This window comes from Carettochelys insculpta, chromosome 19 (genome assembly GCF_033958435.1).
Source record: "Carettochelys insculpta isolate YL-2023 chromosome 19, ASM3395843v1, whole genome shotgun sequence".
Taxonomy (NCBI): domain Eukaryota; kingdom Metazoa; phylum Chordata; order Testudines; family Carettochelyidae; genus Carettochelys; species Carettochelys insculpta.
This window is the reverse complement of record NC_134155.1, coordinates 4,240,450-4,257,076: the sequence shown is the minus strand read 5'-3', so window position 1 is coordinate 4,257,076 and position 16,627 is coordinate 4,240,450. Positions and strand designations below refer to the sequence as shown.

At 44.3% G+C, this 16,627-nt stretch overlaps 1 protein-coding gene across 1 annotated transcript in view; it reads left to right on the top strand.

Moving 5' to 3' along the window:
- LOC142022996 (transient receptor potential cation channel subfamily V member 3-like) overlaps window positions 1–16,627 on the top strand; it is a 54,393-nt gene that overhangs the window by 35,855 nt on the left and 1,911 nt on the right. Inside the window, exons 6-17 of the mRNA XM_075013470.1 lie at window positions 2,524–2,688; window positions 2,801–2,944; window positions 4,019–4,323; window positions 6,278–6,463; window positions 7,295–7,453; window positions 10,355–10,483; window positions 11,386–11,459; window positions 11,970–12,135; window positions 13,367–13,433; window positions 14,258–14,529; window positions 15,552–15,688; window positions 16,508–16,604. Of these exons, the coding sequence (XP_074869571.1) occupies window positions 2,524–2,688; window positions 2,801–2,944; window positions 4,019–4,323; window positions 6,278–6,463; window positions 7,295–7,453; window positions 10,355–10,483; window positions 11,386–11,459; window positions 11,970–12,135; window positions 13,367–13,433; window positions 14,258–14,529; window positions 15,552–15,688; window positions 16,508–16,604 (1,901 nt within the window). The remainder of the gene's footprint in view (window positions 1–2,523; window positions 2,689–2,800; window positions 2,945–4,018; window positions 4,324–6,277; window positions 6,464–7,294; window positions 7,454–10,354; window positions 10,484–11,385; window positions 11,460–11,969; window positions 12,136–13,366; window positions 13,434–14,257; window positions 14,530–15,551; window positions 15,689–16,507; window positions 16,605–16,627) is intronic.

Genomic DNA, 16,627 nt, shown 5'->3' with positions numbered 1-16,627 from the left:
GCTCAGGTGTTGGGGGCCAGCACCGACTGACTGTCAGAGTGCCAGACCACCTCATCCCTTAGGGGGCAGGAGGTGAATCGGCAGATGATGGGCCAGTAGACATGGTCCTCGAATAGCTTTTTGTTAGGGATGTGTGTAGGGACCATGGGTGCAGAGCCAGTTGAACTGGTCCCCACAGCAGCTGCAAGCCCCCAAAAATATTGTTGTGGGGGTGGGGGAGGCCAATTGAAGCAGGTCCCATGAGTGGCAGCCAGCCCCCAAAAAAACTTAGCTGCCAAAGGAGACTCCCCCCCTGAGTCAGCAAACCCCCCAAAATACTTTTTGTGGGAGTGGGGGGGGCAGTTGAAGCAGTCCCTGCAGTGGCCACAAGCCTCTGAAAATCTGAGCCACTGGGGGGAGACTTCCCCCAGGTAACAGCCAGCACCTGAAAATCCTTCCCACCCTTGGAGCCCTCACTACACATAAACCAGGACATGGTGCTGCCTGGCAGGAGGGTCTGCACTGAACAGTAGGCACATCCGTTTATTGGGTCGGGGGCTAGCCACATGATGTGGCTGGGTGCAAGAAAGACCCCCCCAACTGCATGGTGCCTGTGGGGAAGGGAGGGGGGCCTCTATACAAATGTAAACTGCAGAAAAGAAGTTCCTTGGGCTCTCTTTCATGCATGACCCCTGCAACAGCTTAGCTGCCACGTGGTGTGATGGGGCAGTGGCTGGCACCAGCCAGAAGAAAAACAAGTGCTCAGCTTGGAGAGGTAGAGACAGAACTGTGAACTCCATGTTGGGCTATTTTGAATGGACAGATGTGTTCACAGCACTGATAGCAAAGAAAGAAAGAAGTTTCTCAGCCTCTCATACAAGCATGACCGCATTGCCATGGCTTCTTGGTGCCGAATTCAAATTCATGGGCTTCCTGTTACCTAATTCCTGCACACGTGGAGAGCAGCAGGGATGGAAGCAGCCAGAGCAGGGTACTGTGGGGCATCATGGGCTACACATGGGACACCTCTAAAGGCTAATGATTCAGTTTTAAGAGGTGGCACTTCCACAACACTGGCCTTCAGTCAGACGTTTAAATTCAAACTTGACACTGCACTCAGCCAGTTTCGATAATGTTATTAGTGCTCCATAAATCAAGCTGATGGTATTTACAGGGAAGACAGTGATGTTGTAATATCAAGCTTACTGCCATAAGTTTGAATTTATCTTAGTGTAGATGTAGCCTCAGTGTGTCTAAGTCATTCCACTGGCATAAATAGGACTGCTCACACACATAAATGCTTTACCAGATTACATACAGCCTTAATGAAAGAGGCTATACGTATACACGAATCTTTTGGAGTTTAACAATTTTTCTGGCTACCAGCATACATTTGGTTGCTGGACTAGCTTTACACAGAGGACATTTTATGCTCCCTCTAATTGTTTCTACCCATGTGTGGAATGTCTTTTGTTATGTGCAGCAGTGTGGAGATGATGTGTATTGTGGGGTGGGGCTGAGGGGTTTAGAGTCTGGGAGAGGACGCAGGAGTGGGGAAAGGGGCTGAGGGCTCTGGCTGGAAGTGCAGTCTTTTGGGTGGAGCCAGGTATGATGGGTCAGGGTGTGGGAGGGGGCTCAGGGCTAAGTCAGACGGTTGGGAGTGCAGGTTTGGGGGGTGATGGCTCTGGCTGAGAGGGTGTAGGATTTGAGGTGTGAGAAGCACCTCTTTCAATCTCAGCCCTGGAGCTGGGGAAGTCACTGCAGCCCTGCACACCCCAAGCTCCCTCATCACTGCTCCCTATCTCTCCCCTAATTAAGTGTATGGCTCTTGGTAGCCTCCAGCGTGAACGCCCAAGCATGCACATTAGCGGGAACATAGGTCCAAGATCCCCAGCTGGTGTAAATCAGCATAATTTCACACAACAGCTAGAACTTGACCCCAATGATTTCAGCAAAGCTACACAGATTTGCTACCAGCTGAGGGACTGGGTGAAGGGTTATTGGAATTGTTTAATTCAGAGTTTTGCTCTGCCTGTGTGAAGTTTCTGGTTTCCTCTGAGTCTGGGCTTATTTGGTAAGCCTAATCATCCTCAGAACGAGCGATCCAAGGAATACATCAACTAAGAAGCTTGCAGCAGAGGCAGTCGTATGCCTATATAAAATCTGCACAGACTGGGGGAAAAAAAACCTTAGTTTGGGGAGTTCTCTCCAAGGGAGACACCTCAGACTTACTGGTGGGATTAGAATTTCTGGAGCTATTTTGTACTAAACTATTAAATGTAGTCAGAGTTGTTTGCAATGTTATAAATTAATGTTAAATGAGACTAACCCAGAGCAGCATATCTTGCTTTTGGACATAGTGCATACAGCAGTACAAAAGATATCAGACAGGTCTTCAAATCAGAGTAAAATCCTTGGTGACATTTGAGAAAAGTTTAAAGTTTTCAGTAAATTATACATAAGCAGTTGCTCTGATTTTTTTTGAATTGTCAGTATTAGGGACAAGCGTGTTCAGAGAATTAAAATGAAAGCTTCTTTCTACAGACAAAGACACGGGGAAAACCTGTTTGATGAGAGCTTTGCTGAATCCACGTCACAATTCCAATGAGACTACTAAAGAGATTGTTGAATTGCTGATAGAGCATGCAAAAAATTCTGGGTGTTTGGAGAAACTGCTGAATGCATCTTTTACTGCTAAAGAATATGAAGGTAATAAATTAGCCCAGTTTAGATCAAGTCTGTGTTTTCTGGAACTCACTTTATTTTTTTTCCTTTTACCTTTTTCATCTTTCATTTTGCTCCCCCCGCCCCTTCCCTGCAGGCCAGACAGCACTGCACATTGCAATTGAGAAAAGGCTGATGAATATAGCTAAAATCCTGGTTAACAATAAGGCTGATGTTCACATCCAAGCAAAAGGATTACTTTTCCAGCCACAGAAATGCAGAGATGACTGCTTTTATTTTGGTAATTCTACTAACTTCATGGCTTATCCCTTCTGAACAAAAGATATTACCCACTTGACTTGAGTTTGTTCCTTCCCTCAACAGTAGACAGGGAGGTGTTTATTTTCTTCCTGTACACTGTGAAAATTACCATTTCCAATACAAGCTTAGGTTACACCTACATTGCCATGGAAGATTGACCCACTCAGAGTCAATCTTCCAGGGTTCGATTTTGCACCTCTAGTTTGCATGAGACGTGAGGTTTAAGGGAGGTCAGAGGGAGAACTCTCCTGTCAACCTGCCCCTCTATAGACAGACAAGTTAGCAGAGTGCAGACACATTGATTTTTAGCTACACAATTGGCATAGCTAGAATTGTGTCTTTGCAGTCGACTTTCTTAGTCTAGTAAAGCCTAAGAGTTTTTTTTTCCTTTCTTCTTCATCAGTTTTCTACTTTAAAGTACAATACTTAAGGTAAAATCTTGACCCTAATGAAGTCCACAGCAAAATACCCATTAATGTCAATAGGGCCCAGATTTCATCCTTATAGTACTAAATTATGGCTAAGATCAAGTATAGTATCTAGACCCTGAAAACTTATGTTTTCCATAGTGCAGTGGTTTGGATGGCCACCCCACTACCTGGAAGGGGAAGACCCTTTCCGGCAGCCATTTTGTGTAGAGCCTGGCCCCTCCCACTCACCTGACTGGAAGTCACTAGGTGGGGCCAGGCCGCGAAAAGCCCAGACTGCGGGCTCAGTAGGGGTGGAGCCTCCTGAGGAGTCAGGTGATAGTCCTGGGCTCCCTGCCTGGGAGGTTAAGGCCCCAGTCTGTACTGAGCCTGAAGAGGAGCTAGAGGATGGCCCTAGGCTCCTTGTCTGGGTGGTTGAGGGCTGGCTAAGTGAGGCCAAGGCCTGGACTGGGCTGCTTGGGCCCCTGCTTTTCCTGACACCCTGTGGACTGCTGCAGGACGGAGAAGACCAGCCAGAAATTGTGGCCTAAATACTACTCAAACTGTGGAAAGAGGGTAGAGTGGTTAGGAATAAGTTATACCAATTTTCACAGAGATTTTATTGTAACTTGTAATGTTATCAACAGGAGAATATCCTCTCTCACTTGCTGCTTGCACAAACCAACCAGACTTAGTGAAATTCCTGTTAGAAGTTTCAGATCCTTATGTCAGAGATTCACTGGGAAATACTGTCCTTCATGCACTGGTAATGGTGGCTGATGACACTAAGGAAAACACGGCATTTGTGACACAAATGTATGATCTGATTCTGACGGAGAGTGAAAAAAAATGGAATGAACCCAAGAGATGTTTAAAGAAGAAACTGGAAAAGATCTCAAACAAGGAAGGACTCACTCCCTTGCAGTTAGCAGCAATGTATGGGAAGATGGAGGTACAGTCTTCTCAGTTGCCTAATAAAAGAGGATGAAATGAGAGGTTCTGTGGATGGGATCATTTCAGTTAGGGAGTGCTAGCCTGAAACATTCTTCTCTGACCCTCTCGCTGTGGGACAAGATGGGTTGGCTGTGCTCCTCAGGAACTATAGGTCTCACAGTTGTAGACAAATCAGCACTATTAGTTTTCCTTGCTTTCCCCATAGTTGCCTTGACCGCTCAGAAGTCAGAATCACAGAACACTAGAACGGAAGAGCCGTCAAGAGGTCATCAAGTCCAGTCCCCTGTCCCCACAGCAGGACCAAGCACCACGTAGATCATCCCTGTTAGTTATTTATCCAACCTGTTCTTAATTATCTCCAATGATGAGGATTTTACACCCACCCTAGGCAATTTATTCCAATACATAACCACCCTGAGGTTGTGTCTACACTTAGGAAAAACTTCGAAATGGCCATGCTAATGGCCAAACCGAAGAATACTAATGAGGCGCTGAAATGAATATTCAGTGCCTCATTAGCATGCTGCCAGCTGCAGCACTTCAAAAGTGCTGTATTTTGCTTGCACGCAGCTCGTTGACATGGGGGTCTTTTTTGAAAGGACCCTGCAAATGTCAAAAATCCCCTTATTCCTAAGCGAAGACATAGCCTGAGTTAGGAAATTTCTCCTAATGTCCCATCAGAACCACCTTTGCTGCAATTTAAGCCCATTGCTTCTTGTCCTATCATCAGAGGCTAAGGAGAATAACTTTTCTCCCTCCTCCTTGTAGAAGAACAGTGGGAGCTCTCTAGTGATCCATTGACTGTCAGACACCCCTCCTCCCTGCCCAAAGTATTGCTTCCTATGTCATTTTAAGTATCTTTTTGTTTAGTGGCATGGGGGCTGGTCTGCCCATAGGTTTTGTCCTGCTCTAATTAGATGGGTTTAGAAATGGCTATAGTTAAAGCAATACAGTCCCTCAGTATGGTAATATTATGGTAAGCAATATACTGGTAACACGCATCTTTATATCAGTACAACTGCATCAACACTAGGGGATGTGCTGCTTTAAATAAAGCCTGGTGCACACTCAGGGACAATGTTGAACTAAGGTAAGCATATGTGGAGTCAACATACCTTAGGTTGAGTTACCATGTTATCCCCACTATAGGAGTCAATGGGAGACACTCTCCCATCTTCTTACTCCACTCAATCTGGTGGAGACCAGAATCAATGAAGATGTGATTAGCAGTCAATTTAGAAGGTGTTTACATGATCCGTTAAATCAGTTCCCAGAAAATTGAGCCCCACAGCATTAATCTCCCAGTAAACGTAGCCAAAGCCTATAAAAGTGTCTAAATGGATAGAACTTTCCACTCTGTGTGGACAAGCCCATAGACATGTGGGAGGAACTCAAGGAGTGGTGCTCACAACCCCATGTAGGAGCTAAATCCATCCTTCGCCTTGTGAAGGGGAGATTATCATGGCATGGTGCCTAAAAGTTTGAGTGAATGAGCAGTGGGAGCCTTTGAGTCCTGAAAACTCCCATCTACACAGCTCATTGCTGCCGGTAGGGTCATGTAAATGCGGGCACTTGCCAATGCAAATAAGATGCTCATTTACAAATCATGTGCCTCATTTGCATGCTCTTGTGTGATTGCTGTCCCATCAGAGGCTTCTGTTGCCACAAAACAAGCATGTAGATGGGGTTCTGTTGACCAAACTCCTAAGCTACACGCTTGTTTTGTGGCAATAGAAGCCTCTGTTGGGACAACGATCCTGTGTGTATGCAAATAGGCATGCAGTTTGTAAATAAGCACCTCATTTGCATGACCCTGCCAACAGCAGCATGCTATGTAGTTGTAGCCAAAGAGTCTAAGTAGTTCCAACAGGGAAGACCTGCAATGAAAGATACTGAACCCTGTAATGTTTTTTTTTTCTCTCCACCTATGGGCTATTTTCCTACTGAAAAAGATCTTCCAGCATATTTTAGGGAGAGTCTTCCCACATGAAGGCAAAGACTCAATGGCCCATCTCTCCAGGAAGTTTGTGGAATGGGCATGCGGCCCGGTCTGCTGCTCCTTATATGATTTATCAGAAGTAGATACAGCGGAAAGCAATTCTGTCCTGAAGACTGTGGTGTATAACACCAAGCATGAGGTATGTGCTGGAGAGCAGAACAATTAAAAACAAAAGATGATTCAGCAGCATACTGAGAAAGTAGGAATTGCATAGATAACAGCTTACTAGGGTTGCCAGCTACTGGAGTTTCTCGTTTAACTGAAGTGGTAAAGGTGTGTGCTTGGGAACTAAAGATTTCAGTTTCATCACCAGCTGACAGCTAATGCAGCTGCAGTACTACAAAGTGAATAAGCACCCCCACCACCACCATACAAAAAACAGATGCCCATAAACATTAATATCCAATCAAGATTGTGGTCTTCCTATATCCTTTATTGTCACCATGCTCCATGGCAGCCTCAGAATCCAAAAGTTTTCCTTGACACTTCTAAAGCTTTGTTAGTATCTTATGTATATGCAATAACAGTTACTTTGATAAACTCAGTCACCTGATTTGTAAAGCTACAGTCATCCCATAGTTTGTTAGGGATGACCTCATTAAAAATTGAGCCCTGCTGCTACATGGCTCCACTTGCATATTTTCCAAGATGGAGCCCAGTTCCTTTAGACTTTTGAGAGTCTAGTGAATGTACAAAGATACTATTCTAACAGTATAATACATAGCTCTTAGCTAGCCCTTGTTCATTCATAAACCCAAGAATCTCAAAGCTCTGTAAAAAGGAGATCTTCTCCATTTTCCTAAGAAAAAGGGAAAGCTACAGAGCTAAGAAATCAGTGTGGGATGCAATTACAGGTTCTCCCGCCACCCCCACACACAAAGGAACATCTTAAGAACTGAGTCCTTAGTTTTAAGCACTTTACTTTCTCTTTCTCCATGACACACGTTAAAAATGGCGTTCTCCTTTGTAGAAACACTATGACATGCTGGAGGTGGAGCCTCTGAAAGAGCTGCTTGACATCAAATGGAGAAATTTTGCTGCAGTGATGTTTGGCATCAGCACAGCCCTGTATCTGTTCTACATCATCATTTTCACTGTGATGACTGCATACCAACCCCACATCAACCAGGTGAAAATTTCTGGAGAGATTTTGGCTTTCTGCATGGAGCCATTTAATGTATTTAACTTATTTTGCTGGCTCTCAAACCTAGTTGGAAAGCAGAACTAGAGATCTTCCAGAGGCCTTGCTGTGTGTGTCCCTTATGCACACAGATCACCATCATTTCAGCATCAGGGAAACATCTGGATGTAGTTTTGTCTCCATGAACTGTAAATATGTACACAAAAGTGCGTACAAAATGCTGGGATCTAATTTATCTGTTACCACTCAAGAATGAGATCTTGGAGTCGTTGACAAGAGCTCTCTGAAAACATCTCCTCAGTGGGCAGCAGCAGTCAAAAAGCTAGCACAGGAACCATTAGGAAAAGGGTAGATAAGATAGTAAATATCATAATGTACTATATATTATGTCTGAGTTTGTCTGTCAGTCCATCTGGCTGGCTGTGTTTGTTCAAGAACTTCTCCTAAACAGTAGGTGCTAGGACCACCAAATTCGGTATACACTTTCCTCTTAACTAAAAGCAATGTAAGGTTTAGGATGTGCCTGGAAAGAGACTGCTTCTCAAACCATGTAGAAAAGAGACATAATCACCGGGCATGTGAAAGGTGCTGGTTGAGGGCACCTCTGCATCACACCTAGACTGCCCCAAACCTTCCACCCCCACCCCCCTCACCAGGTGCCTTATGGGTAGGGTGGTGGGGCTGCAGCTCTTCTCCCCTCCCATTCCCCCTCCCCCCCGATTTGTACAGAACATTGCTGGCTGGTCTCCTTCATCATGGAGCAAAGGGAAAGTGCACAGTTTGCTGTATTCCTCACTCTGGCTGGGGAGAGCAGGGAGCAGATGAACCTGGACCTGCCCCAGGTTGGGGGAGAGGCACCCCTTCCCCAGCTGCACCCAGTGGAGCAGCAGCAGTCATGGAGAGGTTCTTCTTAGTTGGCCCAGGCTGCTGAGAAAGAACTGAGGTAGTCCCCTCTCCCAAAGGACAGCCTGCACACTGAATCCCGTGTCACCAGCAAGCATCTTAGAGCAATGATTTTAAATGAAGTGAATATGCTTTCATTTTATTGCCCAAAAAATGACAACTAATTTGAATTAATGACCTGCGCAACTCCAGGTAAATCTCCTAGTGTCATAGATTCAGGGTACCCCCACATCTTGAATGTGGCATGCAGTTCTGGTCCCCTGCCTCTCCAAAAAGATACTAGAAACAGTATAGAGAAGAGTAACAAAACGATTAAGGGTTGTTGCAGCTTCCAGATGAGAGATTAAAGGACTGGGATTAGTCAGCTTGGAAAAGAGACAACTAGAGGGGATATGATAGAGCTCTGTAGAATCATGAACAGTGTGGAATAAGCTAGTGTTATTTACCACCTACTATGAAATTAAGAGTCTGTAGATTTAAAACAGACAGAGGCATTTCTTTACACAACACACAGTCGGCATGTAGAACTCACTGCAAGGGAATTTGTGAAAGCCAAAAGCATAACTAATCCCCATCCTGCACCCCTAACTCAGGTCACAACCCAAACCTTCTGCATCCATACCCCTCCTAGACCCTACACCCCAGTCCCCTGCCCAAGGTCACAACCCAAATCCTTACATCCACTCCCGCCCCAGGGCAGAATCCTCTCCTGCACCCATACCCCCTCCCAGACCCTGCACCAGGTCACAACCCATTTCTATGCTCAAGCTCCTTCCCAGACCTACACTCCCTCCTGCACCCCAGTCCCCTACACCAAGTTCCCTTCTGCACCCAAACTCCCTCCCACATCTCCATTAATATCATGGAAGAGTGTGGCCCTTGACCACTTACTAGATTCTTGGAGTGCTACCCTTTCATCAAAAATTATTGCACTGCCTCTATCTTTGAAGCTTTTAGCATCTGGTAGTGTCAGCAGACAGGGTACCTGATTCAATGGACCATTGGTCTGACCCATCTGGCAGTTCTTATGTTCATGAGAGCCAGCAGTGCAAAGTACTAGCATTGAGGCTTGGCTGAGACTGTACTCTGTTTGGGAGAAGGTTCAGAGCACAGGCATGGTGTGTCAGTGTGCACGGGGAGAGAGGAGAAGCCTTAATTAACACCACATACGAGACCTGAGCTAAACCCCTTCAAGTCAGAGAGAGTCTTAATTATTTGAGTGAGTTTTAGATCACGCTTCCAAACCTCATCCTAAGAGTTCCAGATGACTGAGGAACCTGTAGTGATCAGGAAGAGGACCACAATGCTCTACAGCGAGAAAATACTGACTCCCATTAATGGAACAAATATAAACTTACATGCTCCCAGCTTGTTCCTCTTCCTCTTTTGCTTGATAAGTTAGTAAGGGATTTCTGATCTGAGGCCTCTAGCTTCAAAAAAAGACAAAGGGATACTAAAGTGAATGGGAAATAAAGGAACTAAAACTATATTCACTCCCAACACTGTAGATTAAAAACATCTTGTTGTTCGCTTTCCCTAAATGTTCTTTCTCTAGTTAGAATTCCTTCCCCCCCACCCCACATTTGTGTCCTCACAAATAACTTTATGGATGATGTCCTTTGGAGCACTGCCCCTCAGAGGCACAGAGAACACGCTCAATACAGACACTCCCATTACATTGTAAATAGCTTAAAGTACAACTATACAAAACTCAGAATATTGGGCTTATGACAAACTTCTTTTAAAAGTTTTAGCTTTTATGGTCAATAAAATCCCTGAGCATATGAGACCCTCCACTGAACTTGGCCTTGAACATAGAAATAGAGATTTTTAATCTACCTTTGCTTCTTTAGTTCCTCTTTGTCATTGCTTTACTCTCTTCACAGTCACCATTCACCCCTAGAGAAGACAAAGGAGTGAATCACAGTATTCTCGCTCATGGTCTTATTTCTTCTGCCTTGTTTCTTTCCCTGGTTCTTTCAGCAGATGGCAGCTCCCAACACCACTGCACATATTTCGCAAGAGGATCTCTACGAGGCAGAACGTGGAAACCTCTGGCTTTCTCTGGGGCAGATATGCACGTTTATAGCAGCCATATTCTTGTTAGTTAAAAGCGTAAGTATAACCACACTTCTGATCACTGTGGCAAAGGCAGAAAGAATACAGACCTATTACAAGTGTTGCTTTATTAGCAGCATACATACTGATTTATTTTAAACAGTTGATGACTCAACCTTAATTATAGCAGAGCTGCTCCTCCAGAATAAAGTTTATCACAATATTTCTCCTTAATAACAGAGAGAAAGCCATGCTAGTCTACATACTATCAAAACAAAAAAACAGTAAAGTAGCACTGCATTTAAGGCATTGAGTCTGTTCTGGTCTGGCTATGGTCTGAAGAAGTGGGTCTGTCCCACAAAAGCTCACCTAATAAATTATTTTGTTAGTCTTTAAAGTGCTACTTTACTGTTTTTTTTATTTCTCCTTAACTGTGGTTCTGTTAGTGGTGTCTGTTATGATATGTCAAACACTCGCATTATTGAGAAATTCACCTTGTGCAGAGGACCAGCCCAAGAGTTAAGCACCACTTAGGTCCTAATTTGAAGGCATTAGTGGATCTATGTCATGCATTGGCCTTGCACTGTCCTCCTATACAGAGAATTTCACCCCAGTGAGCTAAGCAAAGCATATGGTTTCCCAGGAAACTTCAGTGCAAAACGCTACATAAGGTCATAATGGGATCATGCTCCAAAAGCCTGTTGGTTAGCAAAGTTGATGACCTGGAACAGTATTTCCTGAACTGTGTTCTGCAGTACCCATGATATGAACCTGCCCACACCTCCTCCCCCAAGCAGCACGGATGTGTTCCGTCAATATATTCCAAGACCAAAAGTGTTCTGTGGCCAAATTAGTTTGAAAAATGCTGAACTGGAACATATTTCAAAATCCGGTTTTTAAAAGTATTAACTACTTTAAGTGGCAGGGCTTGTTCTTGATGCACATTTTTCTTTTTTTAGGTCTTAGAGATCTTCTGGGTGTGGCCTTTAACATTACACTCCTTTCTGCAGAATAACTATTTCTACGTTCTCTTGTAAGTTTTACTTTTTCTTCCCACTGAATATTACATAAGGCTTGTTTATACTTACCATGGGGTCGACATGTTGGCAATCAATCTTCCGGGGTTCAATTTAACTTGCCTAGTAGGGCCATGCTAAATTGAAAGGTCAGGGCACCATCATCAATCCCAGTGCTTGTCGCAGTTGTGAGGAGTAAGGGAAGTCAATGGGTGCATTTCTCCTGTCAACCTTCCACTGTGGGGACAGTGCAGAAAAATCAGTGCAAGGTATGTCAGCTCCAGCTACGCAATTCACATGGCTGGAGTTGCATATCTTACATCAATTTTGTCCCCTAGTGTTTCACCTTGTCACAATGGGACTAGTGATTCTTTAAAATAAAAACTGTTTTCTGTTTCTGTAGGCCAACCAGACTAGACTTTGTAGCTCTTTGAAATTGTGTATATTTAATGAATATATATATAATATTGCTGTACCACCATGTGGGAAGTATCTCAATACTTGACTGATTTCTTTCCCCCCACCAGTTTTATTCAAGCACTGCTGGTGATATGCACACATACTTTGTACTTCATGCAAACAGGAGCTTGTATTGTAACGAGGACATGTGCCTTAGTCTTGGGATGGTTCAATATCTTGTACTACTTCAGAGGGCTCAGAATCACTGGCATTTACACTGTAATGATTCAAAAGGTAAGTTCAGAGACCTTTAATTTCATTTACACAGTAAAAACATGCTAATATAGGTATAAAAACACAGCATAATTTGTTCATGTGAGAGTGGAGAATTTTAACCCCAAAAGCTGGGAAGAGCCTATTGCTTTCTCCACAAATATTTTCCTGTAAATGTTTAGGTTGTGTACATAATGGCTGTGTCTACACGTGCATGCTACTTGGAAGTAGCGGTGCCAACTTCAAAATAGCGCCCGTCACGGCTGCACATGTTGGGCGCTATTTTGAAGTTGAAATCGACGTTAGGCGGCGAGACGTCGAAGTCGCTAACCCCATGAGGGGATGGGAATAGCGCCCTACTTCGAAGTTGAACGTCGAAGTAGGGACCGTGTAGACGATCCGCGTCCCGCAACATCGAAATAGCGGGGTCCGCCGTGGCAGCCATCAGCTGAGGGGCTGAGAGATGCTCTCTCTCCAGCCTCTGCAGGGCTCTATGGTCACCGTGGGCAGCAGCCCTTAGCCCAGGGCTTCTGGCTGCTGCTGCTGCAGCTCGGGATCCATGCTGCATGCACAGGGTCTGCAACCAGTTGTCGGCTCTGTGGATCTTGTGTTGTTTAGTGCAACTGTGTCTGGGAGGGGCCCTTTAAGGGAGCGGCTTGCTGTTGAGTCTGCCCTGTGACCCTGTGTGCAGCTGTTCCTGGCACCCTTATTTCGATGTGTGCTACTTTGGCGTGTAGACATTCCCTCGCAGCGCCTATTTCGATGTGGTGCTGCCCAACGTCGAAGTTGAACGTCGACGTTGCCAGCCCTGGAGGATGTGTAGACGTTATTCATCGAAATAGACTATTTTGATGTTGCTACATGCGTGCACGTGTAGACGTAGCCATTGACTATAGCATCTCTCTTTGTTTTATCCAGACATGTTTCAATCAGCTGGTACTAAAATATACTCACCTATTCCTATTCACTTAAATTTGCCTGACAATTTGTTTGCTGCAGTGAAACCAGGTTTTACACAAATGCTGGGCTATCCCCTTGTGACAGACTGTATTTTATTGTATGCAACTTCAAAAGATGAGCATCTATATGGATATGCTGCTATGGCCCTAAATCTTCTTTATGCCTGTACACAATAAAATTATATACTGTAGGGCTCCAGACTAGATATATTAGTGCACTACAGAGTTTCCATTTTACTGTCTATCAACTCTCCAATAATACCCTTCTTTCTATGGGTTCCATGCTTTTTCAGATGATTCTAGTGGATGTTTCCAGGTTCCTTTTGGTTTATGGAGTTTTCCTGGTAGGTTTTGGAGCAGGTAAGTAGTTTCTCTTATCAATATATGCAATTAGAAAAAGTATTAATTTGATTTTAGTAATATGGAAAGATGAAGACAGCAAGAAATTGAATCCTATGATTCTGGGATTCCAACCACAGTGCAGGCACCTCTATAACTTGAGCTAAAGGCCAGCTGGCTCCCTGCTTAGGGTGTAGAGGACATGGCTTCTTTCATTGTGAAGTGGTCTAGGTACCACTATGTGGGACAGTTATCCACACATAGGTGTGTGGGTTATACAAGCGTCATTGTCACAGCCCATTATCTGAGCTAAATCTATAGCTATTCAAGCTCAGGAAATATATGGAGGGAGATGCAAGAAACTAAACTAACCCCCCGGCTTGCATTTCTTGGGGGATGGGAGGAGGGTTGGCAGAGCAAGAGTGGGGTATGGGTGGAGCAGGGGTGGCATGGGGCTGGAGCAGAGACAGTGTGAAGCGTAGGGCTGGTGGTAGTGGGTATGTCATGGGCCCCTGCCAGGGAACTGGGGGAGATTGTCCCAGGCCCCGTTGTCAACCCCCAGGGATGACCCTGGTCCTGGTTATTCATAGTGGGGTTTGCCAAGGACAGTAGAGCCATCACACAGTTATGTGCAACATATGCCAAACAAGAGGGCAACTAAATTTGCATTATCAGAAAATTAACATTGACAAAAGTCAAGTCTACATTTCTATGAAGAACTTACTATGGTATCCAGTATCAGTAGCTCAACCAGTAGAAATTCAGTTTTTATCTGCCCAGTCAGTTTAGTGATTTTTCCTGTCCTTTTCCTAGTGGCAGATACTGATTTTTCTCTTACCCTGTAGGTCTTGCTTCTCTGATGAATGACTGTCCCCAGGACACATGGTGCAGCCCATTTCACAGCTTTCACACTGTAGTGTTTGAGCTCTTTAAGCTTACCTTGGGCCTTGGGGACCTCTCAGGGCATGAGGCGTCCAATCACCCGGAGGCTTTCCTGCTTCTTCTCGTTTGCTATGTGATAGTCACCTTTGTGCTCCTCTTAAACATGTTAATCGCACTGATGGGAGAGACGGTCAGCACGGTGTCCCAAAAAAGTGAGAAAATCTGGAAGCTCCAGGTGAGGCTCTTGCCTTTATCAGTTCAGAGTCAGTGACAAAATACTGTAATATGCTCAAACTACTCAGTATGTTGTATACACAAGTGTCTCATCTGCCTGTCGCACCTTTTACATTTTTCTTTCCCCTCCCTAGAATCTCAGAAAAATTCAATGCCTGAGACACATTGCTTTTATGGGTAACTATACCTTGCAAGGGGCTCCGTCATAGTCGGGCCCCAGAACTGTCTCAGAAGGGAAGCTATACAGCACGACACATTGAGATACAACACAGCCATTGGGCCCATATGCGCCTAAATACAGAGTTTTAGATACTTGCCCTTTAATACCCAAATCTAAGCTACTATGCCCACGATGTATCTATAGCAATCATTTATCTGCAAGGGCCTTCCATTTCTCCATGTGAAGTTGGCTGTGTGAATGAGGTGCTTTTTAAAAATAGTTGAAAGGCACCAGAAAACACTTAATTTACATTTTATATATACGTGGGATTTCCGAAAGCTCTCAAACAATGCCTAATGCTACTCCTGCAGTAGATAAATTCATGGAGGACTGGTCCATCAATGCGTATTAGGTAAGATGGTCAGAAACACAAGCCCATGCTATGGGTGTCCCTAAATTTCCAGGTACCAGAGGTTTGGACTGGATTCTAGGGAATGGATCACTCAAAACTACCCTGCCCTATTCCTTCCCTCTAATGTACCTGCCATTGGCCACTGTTGGAAGGCAAGAGACTGAACTAGCAGGATCATTGATCTGCTACAACATGGTCATTCTAATGCTGAGTGGATTGAGTACCATTATCTTCAGTGGTGTGGAGTTAAGAGTACATACTGGGAAATCCCACTCCAAGAGTACTAATACCTTCTTCAGCCTTTCAAATTTGCTTCCTTTGAAAATACTGTGCAGCCAGAATGATCTGCAGAGTGTGAAAACAGGCTGCAGTAACAGCCATATGCAAGAGCCCACCCAGAATGATTCATTGTGTACCATCACATTACATTATCATGTATAATATTTCCCAGAAAGCCATGACTATACTGGATCTGGAAAGAAGTTTACCAGCGTCCTGGACAAAATGGCTCCAAAAAAAAAAGATTTTCCATGATATTGAACTTGGATCTACCCCTGATGGACAGAAAGATATAAGAACTTGTTTACGGTGCGTACAGTGCAACCTCTAGAAACCAAAGTAATGACATACAGGTTGAACTTCTCTCTTGTCCAGTACCCTCAACATCCAACCAGTGCCAGCAAAAGAATTTGCCAGACAACAGGTGGTCAATATTGTCTAGCACATTACCAACACTTCCACTGATCATTGGGCTCTTAGGAGACATTTAGGGGTAAATTACAGCTAAATAACAGGACAGAACACAGAGCCAGGTCTGGTGGCTGTAAACAAACTTTATGGGACCATGTAACACTTGGCCACATGCATGATAAGTGGTCATCCAGCTAACTAAAATCATGCTGGATTACAGAGTTTGCTGGATGAGAGAGTTCTGGGTTAGAGTTTCAACCTGTGTTTAATAAAAGCTTGATTTGACTTATTTTATTATGCCTAAATGTGATGGGTCTAAGCTTTGTGTAGCTCCCTGATGCACCTTATCACACATGCGCACCAGAGCACCAGTCAGGGCACTAGAGGTCAGTGAGCCAAGGTGAAGGTAATCCCTCTAACAAAGACACAAGAAGAGGGCAGCAGGCCACAGCACCAGGGCCATGAGAGAGAGAGAGAGAGATTTGTTTACTTTTTGTGTAAAGCTCTTGGACACAAAGGAGAGAGTTGGAGAGGAGCTATACATAACAGGTCACATTAATGGTAAAATTCGCTATGGCTTCAGATAGTTTAGATCTGTATTGTAAGTGTGCATATCCCTAGAGTTAGATGAAGCTTGGCCACACTGAACCCAGCTTTTATATTAATAAACTTCAGATTTGTAAGCTTCCTCTTGGTATGTTTGCTTAAAATGAACAGGGTGAATGAAGTGAACAGAACCTACTGGAATAACCCACTGATAAGCCTACATGAACAGCCTTTTCACCTCACGAAAGGAAAGGCGGCAAGGGCTGAGGTAAGCCTATTTTTTAACTGCAG